Here is a 16,999-nt window from a genome sequence, read left to right on the forward strand (position 1 = left end):
TAGACCTGAGATCCCCATTTCTTCTGATTGTTTGATGTTTGAATAGATTTCTGTGCATATAATAGGTGTACTGTCTGTATGTATTAGTATTAATGAGAGCGTTCATGTATATCTATATATCACAATGCTATTCAGTATGTTCCTCTTCCTCCGGTCCGAGGCATAGCCGCGTCCAGCCGACACTACCCATCGTGGCCTGAACTCTGAGGCAGCAACCCGGCAGCCTGAGGCAGTGAGGCCCGCATCCCCAACTTCTTCTCCGGAATCCCCGCATACTATCCTCTCAAGTTACGAAATGATTGAAATTCAAGTTACGAATCGTATTATTTTTAGTTGATACTATACTCAAACTATCAACAGTTGAACTATTCTCCGTACATGTGAAAACCGTGTATCGGCAGGRACCGGAAACCCCATGTCTGTTATCATTCTCCCTCATAATAATGAACTACGTACTGACAGTCGCAGTAACGGAGCAGACTGACCCGCGCCTGTCCCCGCATCAACTCGCAATTAGCCAATATCTTCAAGGATGCCCGAGGCTGTTATACCCGTTTTAGGATAGAAAGTAGTAAGGTAGAGTCATCGGAAATCTTGGTTCCTGAAATCTATGCAATATTTGACTTGTGATTGGGTGTCCCCGCGCTGTAATCGTAGTAATGTATGGAGGACGGACGTGAGCTACAAAGGTCGTGTGGTCGCCTGCTCTTTCCTTCTCTCTTTCCCCATTTTCTTTCTCAGCTCTTTTCCCTCCTTCTCCAATTCTCACTGTTTGACGACACTCTCAACACCTATATCTTGAATAGATTCCTCTTCTGTATGATTGTAAAGTCTCACACGACACAATGACCCCCGCACGTGCTCTCCATCTGGGGAAATCTATCAAGACCGCCTCTCGCGCGCAACGACTTTTCTCGACTTCGTTGCAACGAGATGCTACCTGGGGATTTATTGGACTTGGTCGCATGGGTATGTTCATGCGCTTATCTGATCGCTTTTGCGTTACTATAGTCAAGTTCTTGAATACCTGACGACAATAGGCTATCCCATGGCAAAGAATCTACGCGCCAAAATACCTGCGTCAGATACCCTGATCGTGCACGATGTCAATGAACAAGCTATGCGCCAATTCGTCGACGAGGCCAAGACAGCTAGCACCGGTCCTGTCGAGTTTACTGACAGCGCCAGAACATTGGCTGAAAAATCAGTAAGCCTATTGCACACCATTGGTATGACTTAAAGCTCCTACTGACACAATGCAGACAAATATCATCACCAGTCTCCCGCAGCCAGTCCATGTTCGACACGTTTTCCACTCCATCCTCAAGCCAGGTCCTCTCCCCCAGCTTGAACAAGAACGTCTCTTCATCGACTGCTCCACCATCGACCCCGTCACCTCTAAAGAAGTCGCCTACGCCGTCCAAGCGCCCAAGCAAGGCCGCTTCGTCGATGCGCCTATGTCCGGCGGTGTAGTTGCCGCCGAAGCCGGGACTCTTTCGTTCATGTTCGGCGCCTCGTCCAAAACAGGTGCTCTGATTGAGCGCGTCAAGTCCATTCTCGCACTCATGGGCAAGAAGACCTGGCATTTGGGTGAGCAAGGAACGGGTGTGAGCGGCAAGTTGGCTAACAACTACATCCTCGCAATCAACAATATTGCCGTCGCCGAAGCCATGAATCTCGGTATTCGATGGGGATTGGATCCGAAAGTGCTAGCTGAGATGATTAATTCCTCGACTGGTCGTTGCTGGCCTAGTGAAGTCAACAATCCCGTTCCTGGCGTTGTTGAGAAGTCCCCCGCTAGCCGTGGTTACGAGGGCGGATTTGGGATTGGATTGATGCGCAAAGATTTGAAGCTTGCGATTGACGCCGCCCAAGAATCAGGCGCGCCCTTGGAATTGGCTGCTACTGCACGCGGTCTATACGAGGCCGTTGAGGATATTCATCCTGGAAAGGACTTTTCGGTTGTTTACAAGTACTTGAGCGATATTTCTCGTCGGTGATGTCACTCAAGTACAACGATGTTCACATCCTTGGTCTCAAAATTGGCTGTTTCTTCTTTTCTTCGGGCATTTAGTGCGTGCATTGGGCGATGGACTGGATCGGAGTTTGCACATCTCATTTGTATTAAGCTTTGCAGTTTATAGTCAAATTGATTTTTATTTTTGTTCATATCGCCCGGGAAGATTTAAAGACTATAGAAATTAAAGATTCGGAGTTAACGAGTGGAGCGAACGTCATGGTAAATTTAGCGGCGGAGTCTTCCTTCCGTGCAACAACTTGCTTAGCACCTTCCAGCTGTTTCAATGCTTATCAACTCTACTAGCACGCTCCTTTCTTTTGTCGCATCGAGTGTCTGACAGGAACTTCGATTCTATTTCTTACTGGCACCAGATTGATCACTGCTGCGGGCTGCGTTGGTAAGGCCTCACGACGTGACCTAGGTCCTCAGTACAGGATAGACGATCATTCCTTCGACATCAGACCGACGAATAACACACATCAATCTCGAACAGTGCTGATCTAGTCCTCATCAGTGCCATTATATCTCAGTCATGGCCTACGTCGTCCCAATTCATCGTGCCAGCAGCGTGCGGCACGCGCTGAAGCTCAACTTTCTCGAGCCAGAAGAAGATTGTCTCGTTGTCGCGTATGACTGTCAATTCTCCCCGACTTGCCCTGCCGTACTGATATATTCTTTGTAGGAAAGGAGCCCGCCTTGAGTTCTACTCCATAACCCCCGATGGCCTCGCACTTACCACCTCTCGCGCTCTATACGCTAAAGTCTCGATGCTGGCCCGGCTACCGACCCCCGCCAACTCAACAACAGACCATCTCTTTGTCGGCACAGACTTAAACACATACTTTACACTGAAATGGGACAGCGAGAAGAGAAGAGTCCGCACGGAGCGAAGCTACGTAGATCTCGCTGACAAGGCCTCACGAGCCTGTCAAAACGGTGACCGGTGTTTGATCGATCCGAGTGGGAAATACATGACGCTAGAGATTTTTGAGGGTATCATCACGGTTCTACCCATCATTCAACCACACAAGAAACGAGGCAAACCACCCGTCTTGAAAACGTCGCATTACAGTAACCCCGACGAACCTACGCCGCAGATCGGAGAATTGGGTGAACCCATGATGACGCGGATAGATGAGTTGATGGTTCGGTCGTCGGCATTCTTGCATGTGGAGAGCAAAGCACATCCTCGATTAGCGCTACTGCATGAGAATAATCAGCGGAAAGTGAAGTTGAAGATTCGGGAATTGTCTTTTGAGGCGTCTGCGGAACCGGTTTTTCAGGACACTGAGGATTTTACGGAGGAGTTGGATCTGGGAGCGTCACATTTGATTCCTGTTCCTGCTCCGTTGGGTGAGTTGTTGTCCTTTGGTAGTGAGGCGGGCTTTACTGACAATATAGGTGGATTACTGGTTCTCGGGGAGACGTGCATTAAGTATATCGACGACGCTAAGAACGAAACAATTTCGAGACCGCTTGATGAAGCTACGATCTTTGTTGCATGGGTGCAAGTGGACGGTCAGCGATGGCTCCTAGCCGACGACTACGGTCGTTTGTTCTTCCTGATGTTGGTCCTGGATTCTCAAAACGAAGTAGAAGGCTGGAAGCTGGACTATCTTGGCGAGGCGTCAAGGGCATCTGTTCTCATCTATTTAGGCGCTGGAATGACTTTTGTTGGGTCGCATCAAGGCGACTCTCAGGTCATTCGAATCAGTGAGGGTTCCTTTGAGATTATTCAGACGATATCGAATATTGCTCCAATCTTAGATTTCACTATCATGGACCTCGGTACACGCGAAGGCGAGAATCATACTCATGAATTCTCGTCAGGCCAAGCTCGTATCGTCACGGGTTCAGGTGCTTTCAACGATGGCACTCTGCGAAGTGTTCGAAGTGGCGTAGGCATGGAAGAATTAGGTGTTTTAGGCGAGATGGAACATATTACGGACATGTGGGCATTGCAGATTTCTAGCCCAGGTGATTTTTCAGACACCTTGGTGGTCACCTTCGTCAACGAGACCAGAGTCTTTCGATTCAGTTCGGATGGTGAGGTGGAAGAGCTGGATGATTTCCTTGGTCTGAATCTGGCAGAAAATACTCTTCTTTCGAGCAACTTGCCCAGTGGCCGTGTCATTCATGTTACAGAAAGTGGCGTGAGCATAGCCGATACAGACAGTGGCATGGTCACATCAAAATGGTCACCAGATGGCCAGATGATTACTTCTGCGGCATGCAATGATGAGCGACTAGTTGTCGTGACTGGTGGACAAGTTTTAGCCACTCTAGATATTACTGGTGATCTAAAGGTCCTAACCCAGAAGGATTTTGGTAAAGACAACCAAGTGTCAGGAGTCACCATTCCACCAGCACCATCGCAAGTCTGCATCGCCGCTTTCCCACAAAAGGCCCAAGTGGCCGTTCTCTCATTACAAGGTTTCGAAGAGCTACATAGTCAATCGCTGGGCGTCGCTAGTGAAGCTTTCCCGSGAGCCGTTCTTTTAGCAGAAATTCTCGCAGACAGTCCTTCGACATTGTTTGTTTCCATGGCGGATGGCAGTGTCGTGACTTTCTCTTATGATTCCAAAAAACATTCTCTGATCGGTACGAACAAGTTGATTCTTGGATCAGAGCAGCCGACATTCAAGAAACTTCCTCGAGGTGATGGACTCTACAACGTGTTTACCACATCCGAACACCCAAGTTTGATATATGCTTCTGAAGGGCGGATTATCTACTCGGCCGTGAACTCAGAAGGTGCTTCCCGTGTTTGTCATTTCAACGCGGAGGCCTATCCAGATGCTATTGCAGTCGCAACATCAAAAGATCTCAAGATCGCTCTTGTCGACAAAGAACGCACAACCCAAATCCAAACATTACCCATCGAAGCAACTGTCCGAAGGATAGCATATTCCCCAACAGAACAGGCGTTCGGAATTGGTAGTATCAAACGTCGATTAGAAGACGGAGCTGAAATTGTTGAAAGCCAATTTGTGCTCGCTGATGAGATCATGTTCAGAAAGCTAGATTCGTTCGACTTGAAGCAGGACGAGCTTGTTGAGAGTGTCATCCGTGCTCAAATGGTCGTTGGCAAGGATAGGTATGATGAACCTATCTACAAAGATAGATTTATTGTCGGGACGGTATATGTGGACGAGGAGACAGCAGAGTCGATACGTGGCCGTATTCTGCTTTTTGAAGTTGATTCCAATAGGAAACTATCATTGTTTCTGGAGCATTCGTTAAAGGGAGCCTGTCGAGCATTGGCTATGATGGGTGAATATATCATTGCAGCACTTGTCAAAACCGTGAATCAACCCCAGCACTGGACATGTACGTAAACTAATGATTTGCAGGTGGTCATCTTCGAGGTAAAAGGGCAACCACAAACAGGAAGATACTCACTACAGAAAGTTGCCACCTACCGCACATCAACCGCTCCTATTGATATTTCTGTGACCGATAAAACGATCGTGATTGCCGATTTGATGAAGAGTATATCTATTGTTGAGGCTCAAAAAACTGATGCTCTGACGATTGAAGCAAAGGAAGTCGCCCGTCATTTTGCGACTGTATGGACTACGGCTGTGGCAGATATCGGATTGAATCAATGGCTTGTCAGTGATGCAGAAGGKAATCTGATCGTCCTTCGTCGCAACGTCGATGGTATAACGGAGGAAGATCGGCGACGACTAGAAGTGACTAGTGAGCTACTTTTGGGCGAGATGGTCAACCGAATTCGACCAGTGAATATCCCTCAAACATCGACCATGGCGGTTACTCCAAAAGCATTCTTGGGAACGGTAAATCTTGCCCAGTAACAGGCAATTTGATGATGCTAATTTTTATAGGTCGAAGGATCAATATATCTCTTCGCATTGATTCGACCAGAGCATCAAGACTTCCTGATGCGACTTCAAGGAGCCATCTCAGCCTACGTCGATTCTCCAGGATCGATGCCATTCAACAAGTTCAGAGCTTTCCGGTCGACTGTGCGCGAGGCCGAGGAACCCTTCCGATTTGTCGATGGAGAACTCATTGAACGATTCTTGGACTGCGACACAGCCGTTCAAGAAGAAATACTAGGCGTTGTTGGAAGTGGTGATTTGGAGTCGGTGCAGAAGATGATCGAGGCTCTGAGGAGGTTGCATTAATACTGTTATGTACGCCATGCTCATATAGACTTGAATATGATGAATCACGATTATGAGAGCAAGAACAAAGCAATTATACCAAAGCTAGTCTAGGAGTCTATACCTTGAAAGTCAAAAAGTTATGAACCTCCCCACTCGCCCCCCTAAACTCGCTCGATACCCTTTTTACCAGCTCATCAATCTCATCGACCTTGATATCCCCCCTCACAATACCAGCGCCCAAACCCACAGCCCCAACAAGGGAAGCTAATACCGCACTGTTCCACAACAGCTTACTCCGCCTTTTGTTCTTCCGGGTAGATGGCGAAGGCGCAACTTCTTTTGCGCTCTGCTTATACACAAAATCATGCTTAACAGGCACAAAGATACTTCTCAGCCAGAAATTGAATTGCCAATCAGGATAGAGCATGGTGTTTCGTCCAGTCTTGGTATCAATGTACCAGCTTGTACACCCCGAGGACCAGACCAGATTCTTGGACAGGCGTTGAATCCAGGTATTATCATTCTGCTCCGCTGCGAGTGTTACAGCGACACTGGCGGGKTTTGGTGATAGCGAGAGTAAAGAAGGCTTCTGGAGAATGGGCTTGAGCACGCGGAGACTGAAGTTTACTTGGCATTCTGTCGAGTATATAACCGATAGATGCCCCGTGGTGGTGTTGGGGCCCATCATGACGAAGAAGTTGGGGAATTGTGATATGCAAGTTCCGTAGTAAGCTTGTGGATGGCCGTTAGAGACTTGTTGCCACTGTTATCAGTTAGTACATCATCCCTTTGTAATCAGAAGAGAGGAAGAAAGGGGACTAACGTGTTCATCCAAGCTAACACCCCCTTCACCTCTAATTTCCGTATCCAACGGATGCAGCACCTTCTGTGTCTGAAACCCATTCGCCAATATAATCGCGTCCGCACGAACCTCCCTGCCGGACTTGGTACGCACACCCGTCTCCGTCACCGTAACAACAGGATCATCCCATACCAACTCCATATTCTCATTGTGTAAACACGAGAAGTAATCCGTATCATTGACCTTGCGTTTACATCCAATCTCCGTGTTCGGAGTCAATGCAGCATGATACTTTGTCGGTGCGGCGCGCTTCATATACTCCAATCGCTCATTCGTCAGATCCCGGCGAATTTTTACACCTTTCAGCAGATCAAAGCCGAAAAAATCTTTCTCCATGTCTGCGTATAGCCAGAAACGGTACATGCGCATTGCGAGAGGGATGTACCGCATGCTCCATTTGAAGAAGCTGGAATAGATGGGATTGGGTCGTTCGGCGAGCCAGTGCGGTTGACGCGCGAATTGGGTTACTCTTTTGACTGGGGCGCGTGGTTTGAAGTAGTTTTGGTTTGTGCTTCCGTTGCTGAGGATGGGGACGAATTGTGTTGCGCTGCAGCCGTTGCCTGCTCATCGTTAGTTGTGTTGTTACTCAGACGAAGAAGGAACAGACAGAGGCGTACCGATGACAACGACCTCCTTATCACCCCAATCGAACTCATGGTCCCATCTCGCTGAATGAAACAAAGCACCCTTGAAAGTGTCTGCACCCTCAATCTCACATTCTCTGGGTATCGACAATGCGCCCACCGCCGAAACGACAACCTTACTCCTAACCTTTTTCGTGACTCCAGTCCGTTTATCCAGCACATCAGAAACCCACACCCCATATGTCTCATCCCAAACAGCCCTCTCAACACTACACTCAAACTCTATATGCCTCACAACATCAAACTTACTCGCAACATCCCGGAAATAATCCAATATTTCCCGCTGCAGCGCAAATTTCTGACTCCAGTCCGGCTTCAGTGTAAAGGAGTATGAGTAGAAATGGGAAGCGACGTCGCAGCCACATCCAGGGTATGTGTTTACAGACCAAGTTCCGCCCAGGTCGGCAGTGGATTCTATTATGGTGTAGGAGGCTGAAGGGTAGGTTTGTTGCAGGCGGATGGCGAAGTTGAGGCCGGACATGCCTGCACCGAGGATGAGGACGTCTGTGTCTAGTTCCATGTTGACTAGTACTCAACGAATAGATGGTTGAAATCGAGAATTTGAAGATGAGATTTGGGCTTCCATCGATGAGATTCCCTCTATAAGTACACTCCCTCATGACCTTAAATATAGAGTTGGGGCAAGTCTAGCGGGACACACTCCATTCGGCCATTTCCCCGCAAATTGCAACGCATGTCTATCATGTAGCTATGCGTATCTTGAATCAAGGTTTGAAGATGACAAAGTGGCTATCGAGTCTGTCAACCCATAAGATCCAGTTCGGCATACTTTCCTGTTTGGCGGATCTCCACAACCAAACCTGGAAAGGTGAGCGTGGGGTAGAATCTCCGCACCCGCAGAATTGAATATAGAAGGTAGGGCGATTATTGAAAAGATAGACTTTAGATGGAAAGTCAGATGCAGTCTTTGATCTATGTTTCGGGTTAAAATATTTACAAAAGATTGAAGGGATTCCTCGGGGGTTCGCTTTGTCTGTCGCTTTGCGTTTGGACTCGATGCGAGGACCGAGATCTTGTGAAAGCGTCGCCAAGCTACCTCAGCACTCAAGGGCCTTTGCTGAGTGTCGTTACTGATGTTTCATATCGAAATGTCGCTCCACTCGACTCGATGTTAGGACATGGTGGCTGCTTCGTCCCACTCCCACTCCTTCAACAGCTGCTTCACCCTGTACTCCGTCGCCCAACCCATATCCGCCTCTATACCTCTTAGCAGATTGAAAATCGTTCTCCGTTCCCGTGGCTCCGTGAGACACTGTCCCGTGACGAAAAGCGGCTGCACAGAATGAATTCTCGACGAAGCGTCCATCCTCGACATGGAAATATTACAAATTTCATAACTATGAAGCCTGATTTCACTCTCGATCGAGCGATAGGACTTTAATCTATTCGTGACCGTCGTTCGACGAGCGGTGGATTCGTGCGGTTTATTGATAAGGAGAATGATTCGGGCCATGTGGTAGTGCTGCATAGTGGAGGCGCACATGGGCATGCTATACCATACTTCGGCAAAGGGACAGTCATCGTCGACGCCGGGGGCTAATTGTGGGCGTCGATCAGGCTCGAGCCTTGCGCATGGTTGGAACGTGTCCGGAAGTCCACGGTACCATGCATCTAGTTCACTGTGTAGCCTGTACCAGCGCTCTAACAAGGTGTTTTGTGAGACGCCAATCGGGCCTTGTTCGCTTGGACCACCGGCAGGGGATACTTGAATCTGATCACCGGCGTCGATGAAATTGACAATCTTCGATAGAAGCCATATCAACGCATTCGAAATCATGTCTTCCTTCATGGTACTTTCTGCGTCGGTGTTGCTCGGGACAACGAATCCGTTACTATCGAGTTGCAGTCCAGCGTCGGTCCAGAGGAGTAAATCTTCTGGGTTTAGTCGTGTTTGGCCTTCGTTGATGACTAGATGGCAGTGTTAGAGACAGGCCAGGCTTATAATTATGAAAGGGAAATCTTACAAGCAGAAATATAATCCTGTCGGGCAAAATTCCAGAAAGTTGCCCTCCGAGCGCGCGACAAACCTGGCCTCTTCAGTGGTAGTACACCGTCCGCCGGAGAAGACCCCTGTTCCAAAGGCATCATGCCAATTTCCGCAATGTCAAGCAGAGACTTCACTCCACTCAAGTGTCCATTCCACGCAGGGCCAGTAGCATCTAAGAATTCGTATACCGAAAGAATCGCCGTTGCTGCCAGAACCTCATCAGAATGAGAACTAGAAAAGCGACTATTCGAAAACCGCCTCCTTCTTTTCCGCGCCCGTCCACCATCATCACACAGTTCAGCGGCTTGCCATTGCCCGAAAGCTTCGGGTGTACTCAACGGTGCCGGACTTCCAGCGTCATGTTGCAATTCTCTCATGAGTAATTGAATAGCCTTATCGTAGTATTTTGCGCCGTACCATTCCCAATCTACATTCTCGGCATCGGGCCATAATTCCATGGAGGCTTGTTTGGAGCAATTGCCACCCATGATGGCTTTCGCGCCTCGTACTCGGTTGAGTTGTTTTGCGGCGTAGGCGCAGGCCGCGTATTTGAGTAGCGGGTTTGATAGAGCTTTGACGGGGACCAGTGATGAAAAATAAAAATCAAGATCGAAAAGGTCCATCCTGTAAACTTAGAATGTACTATTCTCATAGTCTGTATCTGTAAAGTAAATTACTTACCAATATCCTGGATTCTCGGCGAAATGTCTCAACAAAAAAGCAACCTCATGGTCAGTCTCTACCTTCGCACTCAGTCGTGCATTTGATAAGGCACTTCGATGCCTCGCCGTCCCCAAATGATATGACGTAGAATCCTTGCGCCCAATTGATGTCGACAAGCCCTGGTCGACGGGAGGCGAACCGGAAACCGAAGGATTGAGTAGGAAATTGATATTATTATTACTATTATTATTATTAGAGGAAGAAGTAATAGACAATGGCGGAGAAGTCGGAGGAAGCAACGCATTAAGAGCTTTGATAGGGGAATGAAGCGTTGTCGAAGTCGAGGAGATGCGCAGGTCGCTACTGGTGGAAGCATGGCGTGGACCGGGGGTCTCAGGTGATGCCACAGACGAGCCCTGAAGGAAATATGATTGCTGTGCAGCGGCAGCAGTTGACAAGGCATTCAGACCCAGAGCGGTATCGTTGGGGGTGGACATTGAGTTTCGTTGATTCCATTCATTGGCAATTGCCTCATGGCTACTGCGATCACTTGCGAGCATTGATGCCTCCAGTTCCTCTGCATGAGGATCTGTATTATCCACGAAGATGACTATCAATCAGTCAGCGACAACAGTCACTTGAGTCGCAACCGTCTCATACCATTCTTCGGAATATCGAGCCACACACTATCCTCCCCAAATGTGTTCTTATAATTGTAAAAGCCCCTCAAAGAATCGCGACCACGATCTTCGTCAACAGCTTTATTGTTCATCGACGCATTCTGCTGATGCCGAAACACAATCCCCTCGCTGGGTCGACATTCCCTTGATGCCTTGCGGCATTGCGTACATTGCAATTTCGATTTTCCATCTCCATCGTCAACTGCCTGGTACTGCTCATCGCACTTTAACTTTCTAGCGCGGCATGTCAAGCTGCAGTATCTTGATTAGTACATTAAATGAACTATTGCTACAGATATTTAACCCCGAAGCGGGGCGCTGATGATAGAGCTTGCTAGACTCACCAACCTGTTCGAGATCGCATGCCGACCGTCGATAGACCACGAATACTACCGGTGCATTTGCAGGACTGAGTTGCGATGAGGGCGCAGACAATTGCTGATCATCCAAAAGACAAGATGTAAATTCGGTGAGAGAATGAGTCGCTCGGGAGAAAGGTCTGGCCAAGCGCCAAGAAGCCTGTTTACTTTTTTACTCCGCACGCTAGCTTACCCCGTGATCATGCCGCGCTAATATGGCACGCACTAAAAAGTCTTAGGAGTTAAGACTGTCAAGAATTAAGAACTAGGAAATGACTAAGATACTGATCTAGCATTACTATCATTATACCAACGACAATACTCCAGATATGTACACGGTAAAACTCGCACAATTAACAAAATACGGATCGAGCAGTATTCACAGCGAGAGCCCGATCAGAATGGAATCACTCAACAATAGCAGGGTATAAACTCAGTGGGCAACAATGTCGAACGCTAGATGGCAAAAGATTATAGGAACCAGCCGAGTGAGACTTGCACTCGCTATTCACAGAAGCGGTAGCAAAAAGAGAGAAAGAGAGTGCGATTTCATAGTGTGGGAACACCGGAATGGCGCTGTCTTAGCGTGTCGAAAAGGTACTCTGGTGGTACTCTTCGCATGCTTGTCGGTCGATCTGTTTGGAATGCCGTTGGCGCCTGTACATATCCTTGTCGGTATCGTTGCACTCTGTTGAGAATGATGCCCAACACAACGATCAAAAAGACACATCCAAGGGCAATGCAGAAAGAAACGAGGACCACGAGTCCTGCCGAGAGACGTGGTGATTCTGTAATGCATTGATTAGTTTCAAGACCAAATAAGCTAGTCATCACACAATTTGTACTTACTTTTACCGCTGAAGGTATTTTGCTTCTCTGTGAACATCTCCCGGATAGTTCCTGCTTCTCCATCTGCAGTTGACGAAAGAATGAAAGGCGTCAATGCAGTGCCATTGTACAGAGCGGCAGAGGCATTTCCAAAATTGGGAATGACTAGCTGTCCAGTAATGAGTAGAATCTGGTCGTCATTCAATAAATCGGTAGTTTTATGATTGGTACTTAGGCCGACTACTTGTAAGCCGAGGATTGTTGTGGACGCGCCAAAGAGCTGTCCTGCACTGTTGAACTTGGACCCATCATACTCCATCAAGAAGCTCGAGCCGTTTGAAGCTTGTCCCGCTATCCAATATGAAGAAATATCTGTAGCGGCAGGACCGAATGCGCTGATCGCACCAGGAATCTCAGATGGTGAAGCACCATCAACGGAAGACCACACCTGGGAGCTAGTGTCGTATGTGGCTACCATTGTTTGATTGCTGCCAATAGTCAAATTCCCAGCAGCGATCAATTGATTGTCACTGGCCCATTGAAGCGAAATCACTGAGCCTTGCATATCTACACCAGGTCGACTCCACTGGCCATCGGATGTGTCCCATACACATACCGCAGGGCATGGCAAGGCACCAGCGGCATCGAAGACACCGCCAAAGTAGACCTCAGTCGAACTAGGACGAACAACAATACTGTTGGCAACAACATTCTGACCAGTCAATGCCGGAGGCTGTGTCGAAGCAAACTCAGATGTCGAGAGGTTGTAAGCTAGAAAGCCGTTAAGAGTTGAGGATCCAGCAGTACCGGTGACCGATCCGCCTGCGAATAGAGTGTCTTTGTAAACCGCGAGAGTGGTGAAGGTAGAATTACTGTCTACTCCAGAAGGAAGGCCTGTCACAGTATCGTTTTTGGAGCCGTCCAGGAAAAGAAGGTTTTGTATAGTGGTGCCATCAGTAGCTTTGGCAGTAAATTGTCCACCGAGGATTGTCAAGTTTCTTCCGCTACTGGTATCAAAGTAGCCTACAAGGACTTCAGATAAATTTTGAGCGGCTGAATCCCGTTTCGATACTGAGCCACTGGTCTGTGCTTCTTGGATGTCCACGGGGAGAGGCTGGATTGCTAGGCCGTCGGAATTTGTAAGAGATACGGCACCTCTAGAAGATACGCCATCAGATATAAGAGATCCAGCAAGTATCGTAGTGTTGTTTCCAGCATCAGCGGTTGCCATCAATTCTCCAAGATAGGCCATCGAATTACCGTCTAGGTTTTGTAACCAGTTCTTCTGAGACGGTACCCATACGGCAAAGCCCGATACTTCAATAGATGCATTGGATCCAAACGCCAAAATCTGGTCGAAAGAGCCGCTAATTGCGACTGTTGTCTCAGTCGTTCCATTTGTTGAATTGTAAGGAAATGACAAAATAGAAGTGACAGGCCCATTGACACCTGCTCCTAGTGGAGACCAGGATTTGCTAGACGGAGAATAGGCGGCAACGTAATTCAAGCCTTTCACACTCCCTTGGGCGGTGTTGGTGAAGTTTCCTGCCGTGTAAAGCGTGTTGTCAATCAGGAGCAAGGACTTCACATAAGAGTTCAAACCACCATCGCTGAGGGAAGTAGCATTGCCACTAGATGTGAATGATAGTATGTTGTTCAAGGAAGAGCTGGAAAAGTTTCCTGCTGCATATGTCACATCTCCAGATTGAACAAGGCTGTAGATAGTTGCCCCATCATCCAGATTGGATCCAATGGTATCGATACTGTCGGACGAGAAGTCGGTGTCTGTCACATTCGAGGGGTCGTAGTCAAAAAGACCATTAAGGTTTCCGGTAGTAGAGTTAAGTAGGTGAAATCCTACACGAGATGCCACAATTTGAATATCGCCTTGTCCTGCGACTGGGGTGACGGTAATCTCCGACCGGAAACTGTCGCTATTTGCCTCAATGTAGCCGGAATAGATGGTGTCATATTTCTCAAAGTCATTAGTTTGGTAAATTATCGACGTGTCGAGGTTCGCGCTTGGCTCAGTCGACGTGAAAGTCGCTGAGACGTTGACAATGCCCCGAGATGAGCAGGAGTCCGCATCCGAGCAGCCAGGGGTGTACAGAAGGACTGAGTAGTTACCAGACTGAGGAATATCGGGCTTGAAGGTGACTGAAACATCAGACTGAGAAGCATTGGCAATCAGGTAGTCAGTTGAGGCGCCAGCGGATGTCACTGCCCAGGTACCTGTTGTGTTGGAGGTAGCCGGAAACTCAATGCCAGTGCATGCTGGCTCATTAAAGTCGTTGACAGCATATGTGAATACTTGAGACTGAAAGATCTCAATGCCATCAAGACCAGCACCTTGGCCATACCAGCTCATGACCTGGATCATGAATCCAGACATGCCAACAGGATTGACCAATTCGAAATCGCGGTAAATTTCCGACGTATCATTAGAAAGGGGACATTCAAAGTCGCAGAATGCCTTTTGGCCAGTCGATGGGTCAGTATAAGTCAGGTTCATGATGCCTGTATCTGGCAAAGCTTGGAAGCGGAAGGACTGGGTGCCTCTTCCCTGATAATGGGTGTTGTATAAGCGAATCTTGCTCGGGTAGAAAGTGAAGCCCATTTGCGCCTCCCAAAAACCAGGAGAATAGTCTGCGAGTAGCCAAGTATTACCAGAGCTGTCTGCATCGCCTGTTTTGCAAATGATATTACGAGGATCGATAAAGCCAGAAAGACTTGTCTGGGCATCGCTCGTAATGTTGGCCGTGGATAAGTTCACCACCTGAGAGCTGTTTGTCGCGGTCGACGTTGACACATTGCCTAAGCTATCGAACTTGCCACCAAAAATGATATGTCCTTCTGAATTCTTGACGATGGACGAAACAGGGCCATTAAAACCCTCGAAGGGAAGCGCTTGCCAGCCAGTGGTACCGTTCCAAATCATCGCGTTCGTCGAATTGTCAACAGTGTAATCTCCACCAACATAGACCGAATCGGAATCTTGGTCACACAGTAAAGCCTGCACAACACCGGACAGCCCAGATATATTCCGCACGCTGTTTGACGTCGGGTCGTACAATGCCAGGCCTTCGGCTTCAATGCCTCCTAAACTTGTGAAATTACCGCCAACGACAACGCCTTCAAAAGTTCCATTTTTACGCGTCCACGAACACATTGCTAAAATATCTGCGTCGGCGGACAATAAAGTGGTGATGTCCCCATTAGGAAGGGTTGTGAGTAAGGACTGAGAGCCATTGGTCGAAGGAGAGGATTCCGTTTCTTCTAGATATGAATATATTTGTATTGAGTCGAAGTTGCCGGTCAGCGCGACTCTTCCTAACGGTGATAGATCAAGGTTGGGCTGCGAGACGGGCGTAGCTGTGAATGCATTGACGGTCGGTAATTGCCAAGTGCTGAGAAGAGCAGACACAGCAATTGCCGTCGCAGGCCTAGACAGTGAGGAAGCCCTCATTGTGTAGGTTGCGACGACCGATCAAACTCCGGTTGTCCAACGCACGGGGATAGGATTATCTCTTCGATAAGATCGTATTCGCAGAGACAAGGTGTCAAGGGAGGAGGCGTAAGTGGCTTTTGTAGAAACGGCTTGCCGAACGCGAGGACGTGAGGAATGTTATTGGAACGAGGCGGGAGCAATCTGAAAAATGCGTGATGCTGTTACTATTTTGGACTGTGGCAGTGACGAAAAATCATTTCAGGCGAAGATGATTACTTTGCACCGATACCCAACGTACTTGATTAAGCGATAACCCAGAGTTCTCGAAAGGAGCTGGAAAATTTGTTGTTTTGAGGTTGTATGAATTAAGACGAGTTTCAGGGCGCAGCGAAATCTGAAGAGAACGTGATGTAGTTGGGAAAACACACAAATCGATTAAGTTGTAAGTTCAAAGAGAAAGAAAAGAAGTCAGAAAATCAATTAAGCGAATGACATGGTCAACAGGGAACTGAGCCAGGATCCTGAAGCCTGAGAGGTGGACTGCATCGATAGGGAAGGAAGACTTGGTGAGAGGAATGTCAAAGGAAAGAATGGATGACTTCCCGTCCCTGACCCAGACTTGCACGCCGAGCGGATAGGGTACACTTAGTGACCCGGGTGGCTCAGTAATTGCGTCGTACAAGTGCGTACTAGCAGGTCACTAGCTGGCTGCCTATCTATTAGTATCTACTATGTACTATGCAATTAATACGTGGTAATTTACTAAGATTGCGAGTGACACTAGTGCCTGGTCTCGGCCAATAATACTCGCAGCTAATGCACGTCGGGCTGTTTTGATACCGTGCCGTTTCAAGACATGGATCCTTTGTGCCAATTATGTGCACCGAACGAGACCCATTGTGCCGAGACAAAAAGCCCATGCCACGGACCAACGTAATTTTGGTACAGTACTTACAGATTTCGATGTTTTTAATGATCCAGGGACCTGTACTATTGATGGCGTTGTGAATGCTTATTCAAGGGTCTGTATAACTTCATCTATTCTTCTCGGAGCTAAGATATGTCGGGCCCCCTCGGAATACCAAGACGTAGCACTAAGAAAAGCGTGGGTCGACTACGAAGCTCTTTGTTGGCCATCGATGGTAGATGCTTCAGGTTGGGCTTGTGCACCGGTGCCTCAGATTCTTGCAAGGTTGTGCTTGATTAGACGAGACAATGATACGAGGACACGGTCGCTATTGATACTAACCCTCCAAAGTCATAGAGAGTCGAGATACTCTTCGTGCAATATTCGATTTATTTAATCTATTCCTTATTTAATCGATTGGGGGGGGGGGGGGGGGGGGGCGACCTC

At 48.0% G+C, this 16,999-nt stretch overlaps 4 protein-coding genes across 4 annotated transcripts; 2 read left to right on the forward strand and 2 right to left on the reverse strand.

The window, feature by feature from the left end:
- Window positions 1-845: 845 nt before the first annotated feature.
- BHQ10_005280 (uncharacterized protein) lies at window positions 846-2,000 on the forward strand (the record flags this gene model as incomplete). Its single annotated transcript, XM_040877739.1, has 3 exons — window positions 846-969; window positions 1,041-1,207; window positions 1,263-2,000. The coding sequence occupies 3 exons, from the start codon at window positions 846-848 to the stop codon at window positions 1,998-2,000; spliced, it is 1,029 nt and encodes a 342-aa protein (XP_040733784.1).
- Window positions 2,001-2,552: 552 nt separating this feature from the next.
- Window positions 2,553-6,171, forward strand: BHQ10_005281 (uncharacterized protein; the record flags this gene model as incomplete). Its single annotated transcript, XM_040877740.1, has 4 exons — window positions 2,553-2,647; window positions 2,703-5,325; window positions 5,374-5,820; window positions 5,869-6,171. 4 exons carry the CDS (start codon window positions 2,553-2,555, stop codon window positions 6,169-6,171), a joined length of 3,468 nt encoding a protein of 1,155 aa, XP_040733785.1.
- Window positions 6,172-6,268: 97 nt separating this feature from the next.
- On the reverse strand, window positions 6,269-8,179 carry BHQ10_005282 (uncharacterized protein; the record flags this gene model as incomplete). Its single annotated transcript, XM_040877741.1, has 3 exons — window positions 6,269-6,916; window positions 6,977-7,575; window positions 7,633-8,179. 3 exons carry the CDS (start codon window positions 8,177-8,179, stop codon window positions 6,269-6,271), a joined length of 1,794 nt encoding a protein of 597 aa, XP_040733786.1.
- Window positions 8,180-8,791: 612 nt separating this feature from the next.
- Window positions 8,792-15,663, reverse strand: BHQ10_005283 (uncharacterized protein; the record flags this gene model as incomplete). The annotated part of the gene is made up of 6 exons (XM_040877742.1): window positions 8,792-9,588; window positions 9,645-10,291; window positions 10,349-10,940; window positions 10,991-11,262; window positions 11,355-11,448; window positions 12,219-15,663. The coding sequence occupies 6 exons, from the start codon at window positions 15,661-15,663 to the stop codon at window positions 8,792-8,794; spliced, it is 5,847 nt and encodes a 1,948-aa protein (XP_040733787.1).
- Between the last annotated feature and the right edge of the window lie 1,336 nt (window positions 15,664-16,999).

This window comes from Talaromyces amestolkiae (assembly GCF_001896365.1).
Source record: "Talaromyces amestolkiae strain CIB chromosome Unknown scaffold9.1, whole genome shotgun sequence".
Lineage (NCBI taxonomy): Eukaryota > Fungi > Ascomycota > Eurotiomycetes > Eurotiales > Trichocomaceae > Talaromyces > Talaromyces amestolkiae.